At 31.1% G+C, this 20,214-nt stretch overlaps 1 protein-coding gene across 5 annotated transcripts in view; it reads left to right on the forward strand.

The window, feature by feature from the left end:
• The window catches only part of LOC143063385 (potassium channel subfamily T member 2-like), a 111,502-nt gene extending 93,530 nt beyond the window's left edge, over positions 1–17,972 (forward strand). For 4 of the 5 annotated variants that reach the window (XM_076235507.1, XM_076235509.1, XM_076235506.1 and 1 more), the window contains 14 exons: positions 2,309–2,414; positions 3,094–3,266; positions 3,541–3,612; positions 4,573–4,707; positions 6,047–6,158; positions 6,494–6,595; positions 7,488–7,571; positions 8,647–8,778; positions 10,193–10,252; positions 12,263–12,301; positions 14,754–14,886; positions 15,072–15,156; positions 15,653–15,851; positions 16,698–17,972. In XM_076235507.1, coding sequence (XP_076091622.1) covers positions 2,309–2,414; positions 3,094–3,266; positions 3,541–3,612; positions 4,573–4,707; positions 6,047–6,158; positions 6,494–6,595; positions 7,488–7,571; positions 8,647–8,778; positions 10,193–10,252; positions 12,263–12,301; positions 14,754–14,886; positions 15,072–15,156; positions 15,653–15,851; positions 16,698–16,943 — 1,678 coding nt within the window. In that variant the 3' untranslated portion in view covers positions 16,944–17,972. The remainder of the gene's footprint in view (positions 1–2,308; positions 2,415–3,093; positions 3,267–3,540; positions 3,613–4,572; positions 4,708–6,046; positions 6,159–6,493; positions 6,596–7,487; positions 7,572–8,646; positions 8,779–10,192; positions 10,253–12,262; positions 12,302–14,753; positions 14,887–15,071; positions 15,157–15,652; positions 15,852–16,697) is intronic. The other variant, XM_076235508.1, reaches the window with a different exon arrangement.
• The last annotated feature ends 2,242 nt before the right edge of the window (positions 17,973–20,214 follow it).

A 20,214-nucleotide genomic window follows, 5' to 3' on the forward strand; every position in this document is an offset into this window, starting at 1 on the left:
AAAAAAAATAATGAAAATATCAGTATAAAAACGTTAAAAATTTAATAAGAATGCGAAGTCATATGTTATAGGACTAGTGGGGTATAAGAGCTTGTTACAACAGGCTCTTCATTTGGTTTGAAAGGATACTAGTCCACTTGTATTTTTGTCCGTCTGATGAGTTAAGCCTTTTTCAACTGATTTTTATAGTTCGTTCTTATGTTGTACTGTTATACCACTGTCCCAGGTTAGGGGAAGGGTTGGGATCCCGCTAACATGTTTAACCACACCACATTATTTATGTATGTGCCTGTCCCAAGTCAGGAGCCTGTAATTCAGTGGTTGTCGTTTGTTTATGTGTTACATATTTGTTTTTCGTTCATTTTTTTTACATAAATAAGGCTGTTAGTTTTCTCGTTTGAATTGTTTTACATTGTTTCATCGGGGCCTTTTATAACTGACTAAGTGGTATGGGCTTTGCTCATTGTTGAAGGCCGTACGGTGACCTACAGTTGTTAATGTCTGTGGCATTTTGGTCTTTTGTGGATAGTTGTCTCATTATAGCAATCATACCACATCTTCTTTTTTATAGTAGTCTGTATTCTTGATTTAGAAAAATGTAATTGCAAGAAAAAAATTACACATTACTTAAAGTACTTAAGATCATTCAGGTAGTCTTTATTTAGTATGTACAATATAACAGCCAGTAGCCATTGGATATTGTAGATCATTTAAATAGTCTTGCCCTTTTTATTATTACAAAAAACAGCTAGTAATCATTGGATATTGTAGATCATTCCAGTATTCTTGATCACCTATTTATTTGTACCAAAAAAACAGCCAGTAGTCATTGGATACTGTAGATCATTCAGGTAGTCTTTACTCTTGATCTGTTCATTTGTATTAAAAAAAAACAGTCAGTTGTCATCTTCACTTCACACACGCATATACGAATATTAATTATATGCTTACGAGACATGTTGCAATGTTAAACTTATTACGGTATGTGAAAATCAAGACTTGCATAAAAAATATCCCAATATTAGAGGCAGCCCTTACAAAAAAGTGCTAACATGTTACACATAAGTTGCACATAAGATGCTCACGTTAGAAACTAATATGATTGCACACAAGTTTTTTAACATGCAAATTAGGTGAGCATTTTGTGAGCAAAAAAATTGCACATATAAAACTAACCTAATTTGCATGTTAAAAACCTCACGTGCAACTGCTCATATGAGCTTTTGTTTCACATGTGCATTTTATTAGATTGCTCATATGAGCAGTTGCTAACATGTTGCACACGTGAATATTATAGTTGACCAAAACAAAATGGCTGCTTTAAAAAAGGAATATTTTTCAAATTTAAATGAAAATCTTAAATAATTCATTTGAAAATAAAATAATTGATACATCATGTTAAAAGAGTTATTCTTTAATTATGGTCAGTTAATTATGATTTTCATATCATTTTTTTTTTTTTTTTATTTAAACAATAATCATGATCATGACTAAAAGATAACATTACATTATAAAACTAATAGAGGGACTTGCAAGTTTAGTACACAATGAATGTCTTTGATTGATAAGTACTGTATTTCAAAAAGTTTAAAAAGGAAAAATCTTTATACATGTAGTACTTATTTTGAAGCAACCTGTATATATATTACCATAAAGGATTTAAAATTGTAATATATTTCAAAATCTGACACATAAATGAAAATAATGAAATAGAAATGATAACTTACAAATAATTAACCACAGCCACACTGGTTTTATCAGATTTCAACAATGCCTTTCTTCAAATAGCACAATATAGGACTTAACATTTTCCATATCCATCTACCTCCATTTATTGCATGCCTTTCATGAATTTGAATTTACAGGAAGTACATGACTGGGCATGTCATTTTGAAAAAGCTCATATGAGCAATGATGTAGGTTAGTTTTGAATGGTTAGAAGAATTTAAAAACTTTTCAAAGTGCAAAACTAATGTAAAACTAACATGGATGATAAAAGCTCACCTGAGGTTTGAATTGCACATGTGAGCATTATGTTAGATTTTTGTGGGCACATATGAACTACCAAACTGCACATATGAGCAACCTGATTTGCGTACAATTCTTACTTGCATCTCATGTGCTACACATGTGAAACTTATGTGCTTTTGTTAGCAATTTCTGTACAGGCGTGGCGTCATTTTTCCTCAGAGCTTTCAGCTCTTTGATTAATTTATAGCCATATACATCTAAAACTTGAAATCAGATACTCCTTAAAGCACATGAGTTTGACATGACTGACATTTTGACCTATGTCTATATTTTATAGTTATATCCGAGGATTTCCGCCTGTAACACCTTACATTGGTACCAGTCCAACACTTTGTCATCTAATGGAAGAAAAGAGGGAATTTTGTTGTTTACGATTAAATAAAGTAAGTTTATAAAAAATCAAAGGATATTAAAACTCTACTAGTATATAGATATAAGAAGATGTGGTATAAGTGCCAATGAGACATCCAAGGCACAGTTTGTGTTTGTAAACCATCTATGATTATTAGTTTTATTACAGGAGTTATACAAGTAGTATTGTTTAATATAAAATAGAATGCCATAATGCTCTGCACAATCACACATGTTGTTTCTGTTTATCTTAGAATTAGTTTGACAACAGGCTTGATTAACCAATTACACTAGAATAGGAAAAAAAATATTCATCTCAATATTGGCCAATGTCATTCTTATATTTTACAGTAACAAATATGTATCTTCAGTGGCGGATCCTGAAATTTTCATAAGTGGGGGCCCACTGACTGACCTAAGAGGGGGCCCGCTCTAGTTACGCTTCAGTGATTCCCTATATAAGCAACCAAATTTTTTCCCAAAAAGGGGGACCCAGGCCCCCTGCCCCCCCCCCACCCCCTAAATCCGCCTCTGATCTTGAAAATAATATTTTGCTAATCAATAATTGATGCAGATTTGATTTCATTACTGGGTTTTTAGCTGGTTTTTTTTTTATTAATTATATGATCTTCACTGGGCATGATGTCTGCTAGCCTTATTACTGCTCTAATATGTCATGATTATTTGTGATTACCATGATTACCTTTGTAGACCTGTGAGCACTGTAGCTATAGTAACGCCAATGAATATAACTGGCACAACAGAACCATTATCCTGGCCGCTGACAATGCTAGTAATGGTATCTACAACTTTATAGTACCGCTACGGTCACATGCTAGACCAAAATCTGCAATAAATCCTATTGTTCTTCTTCTTGAAAAAGAGTAAGTAGACATGATTTTAAGTAAGATAAAATTGTAGGGTTTAATAAACTTCTATTGTGTCACTTATGGTAATGAGCAGTTACCATTTGTTCTTGTCAGGGATCATAAATAGACCTTCTATTACTGCAATACTAGCTTAATTTTTATATATGAGATTCTTAGAAAGTGTTGAAATACTATTTTTTAAGCACTTTTAAACAGTAAATGAGGGTAAAGCTCTATACAAATTGTTTTTTCTGTTAGTTATAATACAAATGAATCTAATTTTTTTCAGTCCTGCTTCCACATTCCTAGAGACAATCTGCCATTTCCCTATGGTTTACTGGATGAAAGGTTCTATAGAATGGTAAATATAAATAATTTTTGTCCTAAAGAGAAGAAGTGACAATGTCTTAACGGGATCACCTGAATCGGACATTTTTTTATATTGATCAGTAAATTTGTGTACTGTTAAAGTTTCAAATGATAGAATTGGAGAATTTAGAGTAATGGCTTCCTTTTCATGTCCATTTTAAAATTACAATAAACATTAAGTTATATTACTTTACAGGTAATTATTGTTTCAAAAGTAGTCTTTTGACATTTTCATGAATGTATAAAAAATTGTCAGTATATTCCTCTGAAACCAAACGAACAATAATACTGTAGTTGCAATGTTCTTATAAAAAACAACACAGCGGCTGGTTCACAATAATAAACTTGTATTTAAGAATTGAATGCTTCTTTTCCTAACTTCATTGGGGTGTAAAAGCGTTGACCGAAGTACATTTTGTATGAAGCGCGCTTCATACTAAAAATGTGTACAACCCTATGAAGTTACAAAAAGAAGCATTCAATACTTATAATTACATTTTTTAAAGAATGATCATGAAAACACGAATTTTATTATTGTTTTATTTAATTCACCTGTGCACTTTATTGTGGGACCACGTGTTATCATGAATGAAAAGTTTTATTGAGCAATGCAATTGCTTACGGAATAACACGTGATGTGCAGTTAGCCAATCACAATAAAGTATCATAATGAAACCTACATCTAATGTAATTATTCATAAGTTCAGTAGTGATTTTACTTCGTACAATTTTTTGTATTTGCATTCTTCAAATCACATATTTTTGTATATAGTGGTCAAGGATACGCAATATTAAATGTGCACATCTTGAGAGTTGCAAGTACATTATTTATGATGATGTTTGTGTTTAGCCTTGACAATTTACTTGAAGCTGTTATTCATCTGGCTAAAACTGTGTCATGAGGGTTGTGAGAAGAATTTTGATTATGATGCATGTATGTATTTCTTTTTAGCCTTGAAGATTTGCTAGAAGCTGGTATAAATCTAGCTGATAATGTGGTAGTTGTCAACAAGGAGACATCTAACTCAAAAGAGGATGAATTCTTAGCAGATTGTAATACTATTGTAGCTGTTCAGACAATATTCAGGTTAGTGGTCACTTTGATATACTACTGACCAAGAAAAAGGAGGTAGTTCTCACAAAACCAGTGTAATATATATAGACATACCACCTTTCCCAAGTCAAAGGAGGTAGCTCTCACAAAACCAGTGTAATATATATAGACATACCACCTTTCCCAAGTCAAAGGAGGTAGCTCTCACAAAACCAGTGTAATATATATAGACATACCACCTTTCCCAAGTCAAAGGAGGTAGCTCTCACAAAACCAGTGTAATATATATAGACATACCACCTTTCCCAAGTCAAAGGAGGTAGCTCTCACAAAACCAGTGTAATATATATAGACATACCACCTTTCCCAAGTCAAAGGAGGTAGTTCTCACAAAACCAATGTAATATATATAGATATACCACCTTTCCCAAGTCAAAGGAAGTAGCTCTCACAAAACCAGTGTAATATATATAGACATACCTCCTTTCAAAGGAGGTAGCTCTCACAAAACCAGTGTAATATATATAGACATACCTCCTTTCCCAAGTCAAAGGAGGTAGCTCTCACAAAACCAGTGTAATATATATAGACATACCACCTTTCCCAAGTCAAAGAAGGTAGCTCTCACAAAACCAGTGAAATATATATAGACATACCTCCTTTCCCAAGTCAAAGGAGGTAGCTCTCACAAAACCAGTGTAATATATATAGACATACCTCCTTTCCCAAGTCAAAGGAGGTAGCTCTCACAAAACCAGTGTAATATATATAGACATACCTCCTTTCCCAAGTCAAAGGAGGTAGCTCTCACAAAACCACTGAAATATATAAACATACACACCTTTCCCAAGTCAAAGGTTATCAGTGTTACTGTAGCAGTTTATAATTTTCTGGTTATAAGATGTTTTTTGTAGACTAGACATCAGCTCTTCTAGTTTCCTCTTAACTCGTGCATGATTTGTCTTGTATTGACTTGAAGGTTTCAGAGGATATGGTGTTGACACTTGTCCATGTTTGAATACTGTTTGTTGGCCCATCTATATGTATATTTAATATATGCCTTATATGTTGATGTGAAAAATAAGTTTTAAGTTTAAACTTCTGTTTTCTTCGTACTAATACTACATGTACTATCTAATATGTTGATAGATAATCAGTACTTTTGTTATTATGTTCAAAATTGGAATTTATTGTACTGATATGATAGGCCTAAGTACACTTTGATTTGAATGATTCACACACTGCAAAAGTTCAGCACATTATTTTCTCTCTGTTCAATTATATATCGTCAATTAATATTAGTCTATCTTGATGCTTTATTGATCAAGACATAGAAATCATTTTAATGCATTTATTATATTATTTTTTTTAGACTGTTCCCAAGTGCCAATATAATAACAGAACTGTCCCAGTCTTCTAATATGAGGTTCATGCAGTTTAGACCCAACGATCAGTACTCATTTACTCTTGCCAAACTAGAAAAAGTGAGTATGTCACAGAATTCCTGAAAAAAACAGTTTTATCCTATTTCAATTTTCAAAGTTTGTGTAAGGGTTCAACCTGCACCTGCAGCCTAAGAAAGGTACTAAAAAAAGCCTTAGTTTGTGGGAACATGCATCAATTTTAAAACATATATCTTACATTTTACCTCTTACAGTATTTAGAGCCATTGAAGCCAAAAAACAGTATTTTGGGTAGTAAGCATATTATGGCTCCAGCACAGCAAGGGTTAATACCTGGCCAACTTTGAATTTTCATAAAATGAATTGGTGATGAATGCAATGAAAGTAGATTTTAAAGAATATGCTTTTCTTTTCAGAAAGAAAAATCCAGAGGATCAAACCTGTCGTATATGTTCCGAATACCATTTGCTGCAGGGAATGTGTTCAGTGCCAGTATGTTAGATACAATATTATATCAGGTATGGAATGATACAGTAAAACCAGTTAAATAATATACTACCAATACATGGTCTTAAAATATAGACATGGCTTGTTTGGATTGGTGTTTAATGTCCAGTGGCAAATATTACAACCATATGAATACCAGAATATGTCAATGGAGTAGATAACAATTTTGCTAGAAGTCATGTTCACATTAGTTTGACTTGCAGCTAACCAGTCTTTGCTTTTACTTGCTGGTTGCTTAGCAGACAGACAACAAACAATGATTTTCCTGTTGTTTTTTTTGGTTTTTTTATGCCCCACCGTGGTGCATTATGTGAATCAGTCTGTGTGTCTATTCATTTGACTGTTCGTCTGTCCATCCATCAAGTTAGATTTTGATGAAGTTGAAGTCTGATGAACATGAATCTTCTCTTTGATATGATATTTCTAATTTTAATGCCAAATTAGAGTTTGAACCCCAATTTCATGGTCCACTGAACATAGAAACTATAGTGTTAATGGGGCATCTGTGTCCAGATCTGTTTACTTAGGACACATTCTTGTTTTCCCTGGATTTTGATCGAACCCATGACATCTGCCACTCATTTATGACTATTCCATATGTAAAGACCTCAATTCACTTTCATTTTAGACTTGTTGTTGCACAACTTAAGAAGACAAAGGTTTTTTTTTTATTTTATGATTGGTATTTGTGTTATGTCCAGTGGCAAATATTTCATGCACATCCTCAACATGCATGAAATATTTATGAATATTAGTTAACACCAATCATTAATATTTGTTAATACATGTATGTTTTTCTTTGGAAGTTATTTTAATTAGTTTTTGGTTTAATTTCAAACTGTTCATTTAGTGCAAGATAAAGAATAAATATATATATTTTTCAACATTACCCTATTTTTCCAGGCCTTTGTGAAACCGTATGTGATAACCTTCACCCGATTGTTACTTGGTGTAGATCAAGCTGTTGGATCGGGTCATTTATCTGTAGTAAGTATGATTGTCATAAGGTCAAGGTTAAACCGTATGTGATAACCTTCACCAGATTGTTACTTGGGGTAGATCAAGCTGTTGGATCAGGTCATTTATCTGGAGTAAGTATGATTGTCATAAGGTCAAGGTTAAACCGTATGTGATAACCTTCACCAGATTGTTACTTGGGGTAGATCAAGCTGTTGAATTAGGTCATTTATCTGTAGTAAGTGTGATTGTCATAAGGTCAAGGGTTAAACTGTAAGTGATAACCTTCACCAGATTGTTACTTGGGGTAGATCAAGCTGTTGAATTAGGTCATTTATCTGGAGTAAGTATGATTGTCATAAGGTCAAGGTTAAACCGTATGTGATAACCTTCACCAGATTGTTACTTGGGGTAGATCAAGCTGTTGGATCGGGTCATTTATCTGTAGTAAGTATGATTGTCATAAGGTCAAGGTTAAACCGTATGTGATAACCTTCACCAGATTGTTACTTTGTGTAGATCAAGCTGTTGGATCAGGTCATTTATCTGTAGTAAGTATGATTGTCATAAGGTCAAGGGTTAAACTTATATTAATCATTTAAGAGCTGATGATAAGAATTTTAATAAATTGCTGAAGGTCAGGATTTCAATAAACTGCAAAGAAAGTGTGGGATATATGTAAATAAGACAGTTACCCAACAACAAAAACTAAAAAGATATTCAGAGGTCGACCCACAGTCTTTAACATATAGGTTTCTATACATTATATTTAATTCTTTATCATATGGAGTCTATTAAAGTATTTATAGATTTAACAGAAACAATCAAAAATCTGAATTCTTCAAATAACAAAAATTATCATTAAAATATAACATAAGACAACCACTTATAATGTTTGTGACTTGACACATACCTTTGAATATGTGGTGGGGTCGAAGTTTTTATTTAAATCTCCACCCTCCCCTTTTTTTAACCTCAATGAGTTAACTTTTCAAATAAATAGAACATATTTAAGCGTATTATTATTTTACTTGTGTGACTGCATTTAAAATGATACATTTAAACTTCATTTCATTCAGTTAATTATTTGCCTGTTTATTTTCAGATGAAGATAAAGAAGGAAGATTTATGGATTAGAACATATGGCAGATTATACCAAAAGTTTTGCTCTACAACTTGTGAAATACCTATAGCTATATATAGAACTCAGTTACAGAGTAGTGGGGAGAAAACTCCTGTAAGTCCATTTTTAAAGGAGAACCCAGTCTATATTTAGAACCAAGTTGTATGTAGAAATGTTAACACACTCATGAGTTTCATTTAGAATCTATATACTTTCTTTCATTCAGTACCTATATATCTACAAAAATTGTGATTTTTATAGATATATATAGAAAGCTGGTGTTTTATAAGTAGACATGATTTTACAGATATTAAATAAATTACAGAATTTTTTTTTTCACCCATGAAAGTTAATCTATAGATGGAAGATCTTGTTTTTCTCATAACTTTATGGACAGCTTGTCATGAAAAACTTGTTTGATAAGAAAAAAACAGTGAATATTAGCGTTAAATTATTATTTTTTTTATAACCTATTTAAAAACTGAACTGTATGTTTAATTTAAAAAGTGAATTATCACCTAAAAACATTTATTAAATAGAAGGAGTAACAGATTTTAATATTTTTGAGGGCATTTTCTTTGTTTTTTTTGTTTTTTTTAATTTTTCCAGGTTTTTTATTATATAAAATTCACTTATAACACTCATTATAATTACTGTGGATTCATCATTATTAGTTGTATACCAGTTTTTGTTGGTTTTGTGGTGAAGGTAAACCAGTAATACAAATGTTCAACAAATGACAAAAGTTCATAGGTTTTGTGTGAAGAGACAAAACCACAAAATCAAATACCCACGAAATTTTCGTCAATCTATGAAAATTGATACCCACCAAAAATAAATGATTCCACAGTTAATTTATAACTGTAATTGTTTTGACGTAAAGAGATATACAATTTTTTTTACATCATGATTCAGAAAGTCTTGAAATATATATACATTTTGAAAATACATACTGAAATTCAGAAATTATTGATGTTTTCATTAATGGTAAAAATGGGACAGCATCATGTTTGAAATGAATAAAACTCCCATTCATAGTTTCATAAGTGATTTTCTTTTGAAAAAAAAATCAATCAAAGCATTAATTTGATCTTGCATTTCTACCAGTATTCACTATATTAAATCCATTCATAAAATTTCAGAATTTCCAGTATCTATCAATTATATTATATTATCTGCCATAGATGCTTACTATTTACTGTGGAATCACTTATTGTCATGGATACTAAATTTTGGTGGATTTAGACAAACTAGAAATTTCTAGGAAACGTGATCTTGTGGTTTGCCAAAGTCTTTTAACAAGCCTTAGAAAATGTGTAATTCATTGAACATTTGAATTTAAAGTTTTCCTATGCCTAAGAAATCCACAAAAGTCTGGCATCCCATGAATAATAATGAATCCACATACTTATATAAAGCCCATGTATAGATGTATGTAGCATTATACATGTATTTGGTTTGCTGATATTATTAACCTTACTGTAGTGGTATGCTGACAGCTTTTTATTTTTGTTTTTATCCTACATAGAGCTCAACGTTTGCAGGGCGAGACCAGTCTGCACTCAACTTAGCATTTAGAAACTCAGTTGTAAGTAGCAAAACAGTTTTTAGTTGATTATTTTAGTGCTTAAACCCATATTTCTTTTTGTTATTGTATAAGGCACATAAAGGGGGATGGGAAGGGAGAAAAAGAAAAAAATGGACAGGGACCAATCCTGAAGTTAAGAAAAATTCAATGAATGTGGAGGCATGTTTGGAAATTTTAAATCTTCGGTAATGCATTCTCCCTTCCTGTCCAACAATTAAAAAGAAATTTTAGAATTTGCTAATGTGAAAAAAGTCATGAGTAAAAATATTTCCTCTAAATCTTGCATGGATATTTAATATCAAGGTCCTAAAATCATCACTTCTATCTTTTCATTTTGTTGTATAGTTTTTCTCATATTTATCATCTATATGCAAGATTTTTACAATAGTTTTCTTATAGAAGTGACGTATAGCTACTTTGTAGATTGTCACAAGAAATATTTTCTTCCAGACTTTAGGGCATAAAAGTGTTTCAGATGATATTGACAGCACTTTTTACTAAAGTTTTTGCTGGAAAAATATTATGTACCTGTTCCGGACCATATGAGTATTTGGACCATACGCGTATGGTCATGACCATATGGGTATATACTCATATGGTCCGACCATACTTCAATACTTCTAAACTCTTCATTTATATGGTATGACTGTGTTTATTAAAAAGACGCTATCATATAGGTTAATTAAATTTTATTACTATATTATAATAAAAAACATTAGCTAAATAAAAATTATAAGTTTTAAATAGTTAATTTTACTTACTTGTCAAAACTATAATAAACACATTTTATACCGATGGTCATTTCATGTACTGATGGTCATTACCAATTTGTAATTACGAGTGAATGGCAATATGTCGACTTAAAAAAATAAATTCGACAAATTTCTTAATGAACTGTTACACAAGAAGTCACCGGAAAGTAACATAGTTAATTTAAGTTGTCTTGTGAATATGGTGTATTGCAGTCATGTTACAATATTTGAGATCTAGAGCTTCTTAAAAACACTGTAGACATATCGGCATGGCTCTACACCTTGGTATCACTGTGTGCAACTACAAAAATGATAGCTTTTCACTTGCAAACAAAAGGTGTAAATGAAAAGGATTGTGCACAAGAAAAAATTGCAAATTCAAAAAACAAGCTATGATACCGTATGGAAGTAAATTTCACCCCAATCCTACATGCAAGAATGTAATTAGCGATGAAAACTAACTATGGCATCAATATCTAATTTTTACGTAGTATTTGAATTATAAAAATAATACATTGTCATGTAACCATCATTGTTTTATAGATAAAGTTTTTGTATTATTGAAACTTATATAATGTAATTTAAAAAAAAAAAAACCTATATGGTCCAAATACTCATATGGTCCGGCTTGTTAATAACCAAACAAGTATTATACTCATATAGTCCTACCATATGAGTATAGGCATATAGTCATGACCATATGAGTATATGCATATGGTCATGACCATACGCGTATGGTCCAAATACTCATATGGTCCGGAACATACCCAGTATATATGGAACGACATTAGGCCTAACTTTTGTTCTTTCAAAGCAATTAATTTACTAAATACAGGCTCCTGACTTCGAACAGGTGATTGTTTCTTTAATAGTTACATGAAAGACATTCATGTGTGCCTTTGTAGAAGTTGCAAAACATGTATGACTGGAATGTTTCAAGAGAGATCTTTGCTTCTTCTTTTGAAATCATTTGTGTTTCTGATTGTAAAGGTATGTTACCAAATATGGTAGTGTTCCTGAAATCTGAAGTTCAAACCAGCCATGTCATCCAATGATTGCTCATTAAATAAAAAAATGTTTGCTTTGGTCCATGTGTTGCTCTTTGTGAATTGTAATATTTGGTATTATATGTAAAAGCATAAGTAAAATGCTAAAATAAATGGCTTTTATCATTTCAAGTGCTATAGTTATTCATAATCTATTTTGAAGGACTTTTTATGGTGATTTATACTATAGACATATTGCCTATTTTCTTTAGAAAAGAAGAAGACCAGAACCATCCAAATCACAACCAGAAGTAGGCTTAGCATGGTTTTACTCTTTATCTTCTTATCTTTATCTAGTTATAGGGGCTACTATATTTTATCTAGTTATAGGGCTACTATATTTTATCTGCTTTTAGAAAAAAAAAATCTGTAGTCTGCCTTTAGAAGCAAAAAGAGTTTGATTTTTTAGTAAAAAAATCTCTCTTTTATGTTTTAAGTTGTTTTTTTATTCTCATTCTTGTTGTCTCATTAACATATATTTTCCAAAACATTTGCTCACACTTGTAATTATAAGATTCAGCTTAGCACACATTCATTTGATTTAATTTATTGGGACTAATTTTTAAATGTCATTGACGACTCACTATGATAGAATATATTAGCCCTAACCATTCATTATATAACCCATTAGAGTGAATGCAGATTTAGAAATACTAATCAAGTTGTTGGAAGAAAGTTTTTTTTTTAAGAATTTTGAATATATATATACCTAATTTTGTGTATGTCTGCATATTACTGGACAGAGGCTATATTACTTTTGCTTTATTTTTCACAGCTTGAGGTGTATTTTACCTTTCACAGATTGGCTGCTCTGTATATAATATATGTATATATAGGTGTAATCATTTATAAACTGTCACTTTTATTTATATGAATGATCCACAAAATCTTCATACAGCACCGTCTATTGATTTTATATCGCTTGTTTATTCTTTTTCAAAAACGTAATACATGTAATATTTATAATTTACGTTTAATTCTCTCACTGATACTTCAGAATTATAAAAGATGTTAGGGAAGGAGCATTTTGTGTGAATAACTTCTCAAAATTGCCACTTTCAATATATTATATTTCTGAAAAAGTTGGAATTTTTAATTTACAGTGTATATAAGATAATTCTAAAATGGAACTTTCTTGGTAATTCTTAATTCTTATGATGTTTAATAAAATTTTAATCCAGAATATATTTTAACACTTTTGCTCTTTAAAAAACATATGCCATACATAATATTTTGGTTCCGTCCTTTTCTAATCTTAATCTAATTAAACTAATGGTGGTAAATTTAAAAAGCTGTCAAGATTTTGCACTCTAAGCCTCTATCAAAATCTAAATCTACTGCTGGTGTGTTAGGTAAATTGTCTTTAAATCATCAGCCACCATTATCCTTTCTTCCTTTAATGAGAATATAACCTATGTTGAATAAATCTAAGAGAAGCTAGATGAAATGAATAGTTACTATATAATGTGTGTTTTGATATGTTTGGCTTTCTTAAATTGATTTGTGTTCAAAACTCTCATAAAAATACATGATAAACAAGACTTTTAACAAGAAACCAATCAATCTATTTCTTCATTTTTGTGAAATATATAATTTAAAAAGTTTACTGTTGTTGATTTAAGAGGGTGGTAAAGGGGGGCCCTGAACACAGAAACACGAGAAATAAAAAGTGCAAAAATGTTGCACAGATAATAAAAATCGGAAAAAACGAAGCACGAGAAATAAAATCGTAAACATTCATGAAAAAAGTAAGATAATTTATTAGCAGCCGTTCTTGGAGATCATCTAGTGATTATATAATGGACATGATGACCCTGCAGTCACCTAGTTTAGTGTACGCTAGCTGTAACTGATTTGAAAAAAAAATATTATTCATAATAAGTAATTTTAAAGATTCTGGGAACACATAATTTAAAACAAACTCCGGTCTGACTTTAAAATAAGTCCCTGTTTAATTTTTAATCAAATGTGGGACAAGCAATTAAGAAACACGGAAAATAAATAAAGGAGAAAACAAGGCACGCATGTCAAACAAAACACGAGAAAACAAGAAATAAAACGTCAAAACATGAAAACACGTGAAAAAAAAAGGCTGAAAAACGTTGCTTGAATATAACCCTTTACCACCCTCATTTAAGTTTAAAAGAATTGTAAGTAAAGCATTATGAATGCTTACACGATTAAAAATGTTTTGTACAATGTCATGTGATTGCAGTGGTATTGGTTTGTGTGTTATATAGATAATCTTGTTATAGAAGATGCATCATTGTGTTTAGGATAGAGAAGAATATATATATATACTGCATGCATACTATTAGGGAAAATTTATGTAAGAACTGCATGAGTTTTGCAATTAAAATAAATTTAATTTTAAAAAAGTATGATATAAGTTTAGTTATTTTAGGATATTTGATGGTTATATTTCTTAAATATATATGAATTGTTAAAAATGTTTTCTATTTTTTTTTTAAGTCTTGAAGACTGTATTTGTAAAATGTTTGAAATAGCATTTGTTCTTTTTTTACTTTATTTTTTGTTAATTTGATGAAAAATTAATGAAATTTTCTGAAAAAAAAAAATCATAATAAATGAATATTAAGATTGTTAAGATACAAAAATGTTTTAAAGATTGATTTTAGAGAAGACAATTTAACACTGCTTAAGGGATTCATTTTGCCAATTTAACATAGAATTTTCTTGTAGGTGTCACTAAGTTTGATTGGACTAGACAGTGACGAGGAAGAAAGTCGATCTCACATGACCCCCGAGAGGCATGAAATTTGTCAGATGGTGCGATGTAGAATGCAAAGTCTTAAACAACCACTCAATGATTATGGTAAGTATTTATCTGATTTCACAGTCAAAAATCAGGAAGCATTTCTTAAAATACTGCATGCAGTTAATAGGAGTTAAATATTTTCTTCAAGTTATTTAAACAATTTTATAAGAGATCCAATTGAATAAGTTGTCTCCCTTATATAAATGGACTTTTCATGTATACATAATATTTGTTTTTTTCAGATGCAGCAAGTGACAAGAGAAACACGATATCTTATGTGATAATAAACCCAAGTTATGATCTACGTCTGAAGGAGGATGATATAATGTAAGTAAATTATTTGATCTGGTCTTAAAAAGGTTTAGCTTAAAAGACCAAGATTTCAGTATTTTTACATGAATTACTGATGCTAGTACCTGATGAATGTGCAATGTAATGTCAAAAAACATGCATATTTGTGTGACAAAAGTATTCCTCCTTCAAATAAATAGCTAAAAAATTTACATTTTCAACTAACTTTTGAGTTGTTATATTTTTTGGACCAAAAAAGGGTCTTATCGGGGCCTACTCCTTTCATCACAGCCCAACATTACCTTTCATGTCAAATGTGAAAACATAGTCTAAAAGAACAATGAAATCTAACAAACTTTCATATTTCTGACTTGGTTTATAAAGGCATTTCCACAAGAAAAATATTTGGCATGTTCTAACTGCACCTATATTTTTAATAGTTTATCCTTTTGATTTTATAACAATTTTTAAAAGGATGAATTATGGTTTTGTGTATAGCAGGGAAAAGCATTTTGTTATTATTTATTTTAAGATACCTCATTAAACCAAGTTCCCTTTCACCTCAACCTTCACCTTTAATTGATGAGAGGAAAAAAATGCAGTCACAACCACGAGAAGAACCAACAGGGGCAGATAACTGTGATATAGAGGCAACTAGTCCTGTCATCAGCACTGATAGTAGAACAGATGGAGATACGCCAGGAGCAGATTCATCTCATGGAAACTGTAAGGTAGGTGTCTTATCAGGGGTAGATAACTATTATATAGAGGCTCTTAGTCATGTAATAAGCAGTGATAGTAGAACTGACGGAGATACACCTGTAGCAGATTCCTCTTATGGAAACTGTATGTGGGTGTCTAATCAGGGGCAGATAACTGTGCCAATGTGACATCTCTCCAATAGAAACCAAAGGACATAGAAGTTAACAATTGTAGGTCACCTTACAGCCTTCCACAATAAGCAAAACTCATACCGCATAGTCAGCTATTTTAAAAGACCCAGAAATGACATATGTAAAACAAGAACTAACATCTCAATTTATGTCAAAAACTATGATTAAAAAAAAAACAAATAAAATATACAGCAACAAACATCAACCACTGAATTAAAGGCTCCTGACTTAGAGCAGACACATACAGAATGTGGCAGGGTAAAACATATAAGGAGATTTCAGCTGAAAAACTCATCAAATCTATACAAAGCAGAAATACAAGTTACAAAGATACAGACCAGACATGATAGGATATTCACACATCCCTACAACAAAAAAGTACATATCTGAGATTACTTGCAGTTAAAACATTATTATAGATTTGTATTTTATAACATGCAGTGGATTTAGTATTATTCATGATATACAAATCTTAGTGGATTTCGTGAATACAGGTACCGTAAACCCTAAATTTATAAAATACTAAATGCCTAGACTTGTAAGTAAAACAATGAAGATGAATTCAAATATCCATCAATATGCTTTTTTTCTTTTAGCTACAAACTTGTTACCCATGATAATTAAATCCACTGTGAAATATTATATTTAGAATGAATCTATCATATAATTGATATATTTTTTCAGCCAATTCCAGTGGTATTTGTTGGTGACAGTGAAGATGAGACATATTCACCCACCGCCAACTCTGTACCACATTTTCATCTTGGTAGTGCCAAGGATCAGGCTGTTTACAGAAAACAAAAAGGCTCAGTACCAGAACTCTATAACAATCATGAGGAGTTCAGTTACAAAAAACCTCTGGTTAGCAAAAAGTCTGCTCCTGAATTAAGAACTCCAAACTCTGCAGGGCTTAAAGGCACAGTTGTGTGAATGGTATTTAGTATTGAATCATTATCTCCATTTTGGAGTGCTGCACTAGACTCAAGATTGGAATGGTCTGTGCTCATAAACCAAGTATTCACTTAATCATGTATGGCATGAGAGACAGTTACCTGGTGTAACATCAGTAAATGTCTGCCAAGTATAATTCCTAAACCGCTGCAGAGAGACAGCTATAAGATTGAAAATAAGTGCATTAAATCTTAAAACTTAGAGCCTTTTTAAGATGATTGTGAAAAACTTAAACAAGAATTCCTAAGGTTTCTTGTCTCTGGATGTCTCTGTGTTTATAGAAATAACAAATAAAAGAGCTCCCGAACCAACAATTCTACTTTGTCTCAATGAGAGCGGAGTAAGAGGCATCAATGATGTGTCCAAACTAGAACTTTGTGCCTATTACAGATAACTCATTCACTAGGCTACTTGTGTTTATATCATAATTGACTTTATATGAACAATTGTGATACTTTTATAAGCTGCATTTGATATGACATTTTTGTGTACAATGTTTGTTATGTTGTATACTGGACATTAAGCTAGCAACAATCAATCAATCATGTTATATTAGAAATCTTTTATTGGTGTCATGTTTTTATGATGGCCTTAATTGCCAGTGTCTGTGTCAAGGTTATATATATATATCGTTGTTGAAGAACATTTCGGAAAAATGAGAATGGAAAAATTTATGATTTATACTGCTTTCTTTCTTTATTTGAATATTTAAAAAATTACTCTTTTTGTTGAGTCTTCCATAATAAAAAAGGGCCTTAGTGGCCAAGTGGTCTAAATAGTTCCACTCCTGTAATAACTAACCAGTCAAATTGAGTCAACACTGAGGTTGTGAGGTCGAACCCCACCCGTGCAGGTGCACTTGACTCCAGTCTTAATTGACTAGGATTGTCAGTTTACCTATCTAAGGTTAGTGTTTTACTCTGAGCACTCTGGCTTCCTCCACCATTAAAAACTGACCTCCCCGAAATTGCCTAAAAGTGGCGTTAAAACACCAACAAACAATCAATTCATTATAAAAATAAAAAAACAAATTTTCAAAGTAATAATTGGTTACAAGGGGAATGGACAGGGGTGGTTGAAGTATGTGTTTTTGCGAAATTGATTTAAGGATGTCATAGAGAATTTGAAGTAAGTAAATGAGGAAGAAAGTGGGAGGATTAAGGACAGGAATGAGAATTACTGTTCCCGTGTCCACCCCTTACCGGTAATATTTAATTGTCAGCTGATTTACCCATAAAAAGTGTAATTGGCCATCACAAACAAATATCAAAGGAAGAAAAGGGGACAAGGTATAATAATATGCTTAAATTCATAGCTTTCGCACATATCAATTTTAGCCTTTTTTACACATTTAAAGATTATATACAATATTGTTATTTTACATGGCTGTTAAAATGTGTGACTGTATGATGGTATATGTTTGTAACTAACAATATAAATTTTTACTTGATCAGTTTTAAGGGAGGACATCTATTTTAAAATGCAGATCACAGTAGACAAAATAGGAAATTTTTATTACCCATAAAGGGTCATTCAGTCCTTTACTTTTGTATTATCTGATATAAAGTTTTTTCGTTTGTTACAGTCATCTAATGCTAGGGACAGCAGATGTTATTTATTTATGTTATTTGGTGCTGATAATGTTGTGCTAAGTACAGAGCGTGTTTTCCTGGCTATTGTATTCTTAAAATTTCATGTTGGTTGTAACAAAATATGGTGAAGTATCTCTCTATTGTCTAAAACCTAAAAATGTGGTTTAGAAAATGTATAACTTTTTTGTCTAAAACCTTAAAATGTATTTTAGAAAATGTAAGAATTGTATTTATCATTGTGAATACTATTGGAATAAAATTTCCACAAATCCTATTGGATTAAAAATACATAAGAGTGCAAGTAAGCATTTAAGGATGTGTAATGCTATTTCTTGACTTGTGTAGTTGTATATAAAATCTACTGCACATTCACTCATCTATTAAACATTCTAGTCATTTTAATCAGTTTATTTACTTATGAGATTGACAGTTATTTTCATCAATTATAAAGCAAGGCCAGTAACTCTATCCATTATAGATAATTAAACACAAAAGCAATTTCTGTCCTGTTACTTGTTTAAAATTTTAGTTCTATTTTAAGTGGCATTACAATCTGGGGTATATGTAAAACATCTACATTTTAATCGACAGAAGAAAATTTAGGGGGAGGAATTGTTCTTGTTGAAGAATATTTGTCTGATGAATAAATTTGTTCATCATAGTCTTCTTTTTTTAAATGTGATTATAAATAATAACTAGTTGTAAATGCAAATGATTTTTTACTCAACTTTATTATTAAGATGTTTATTTATATGAAAAGTTTAAATATACAGTTCATAATATTTTACATATTTCATCATATTAACAGAGAATCTCGGTTTTATTTAATGTTTTGTCAGTGCAATGTTTTTTTATTGTGATTTACCAGTTTTGTTTGTTTATTTATTTACCTTTGTTGTATTTATTTTGTTTTGTTATTGCTGTACAATCGCTTTAACTGGTATTACCAGTATGTATTATTTATTATCTTCTTTATTGAGAGATACAAAAGGTTTTAGTTTGGTGATTAATAGTTTTTATCTTCCTTTTAAATAAGTGAATTGATCATGATAGTTTATCTTTCTTTTAAAGAGAGATACAATATTTTATTGTCCTCTTGTTAGCTGATATTTAAAGATTATCGTTGGTTATCTCAACAAGATTGATTTTATCCCTTGAGCCGGTACAGCGAATTAATGTGAGAAAAGCAATCGAGTTGAGATGACCAATGATAATCTGTTTATCACTATTTTACCTTTTGACGATGTTGTTAATTTCATTGACAACAGTGTGTGTGCCCTTAGTTTCTAGCAATAATTCTTCCTATCACTCTACTGTGCTGAGAAAGGAAATTATCAGTCAGAAAGATCAAAGGAAAATTTCATAAAATAGAGATAAACCAGTTTTATCTTCTTCTTTTTTGGAGTCAAATGATTTTCAGTAGATTTCTCCAAAGAGGAACTAAGATGAAACTAAGGTAAGGTGTGATCCAGTTTGGCACTGTGTTTATATGAATTAAATATTCAAATGTGAATGAATTTTTGCGATTTTGTAGCTTTTGATTATATTTAAACTTTTACTGGTGAAAAGTAGTGGTGATTTTATAGGATCAATCAATATTTAGATATTTAGTGGAATAGGATTCAAACCAGTCCGCTATACAGAAAAATATTTCTACT

Source organism: Mytilus galloprovincialis, chromosome 2 (genome assembly GCF_965363235.1).
Source record: "Mytilus galloprovincialis chromosome 2, xbMytGall1.hap1.1, whole genome shotgun sequence".
NCBI lineage: Eukaryota > Metazoa > Mollusca > Bivalvia > Mytilida > Mytilidae > Mytilus > Mytilus galloprovincialis.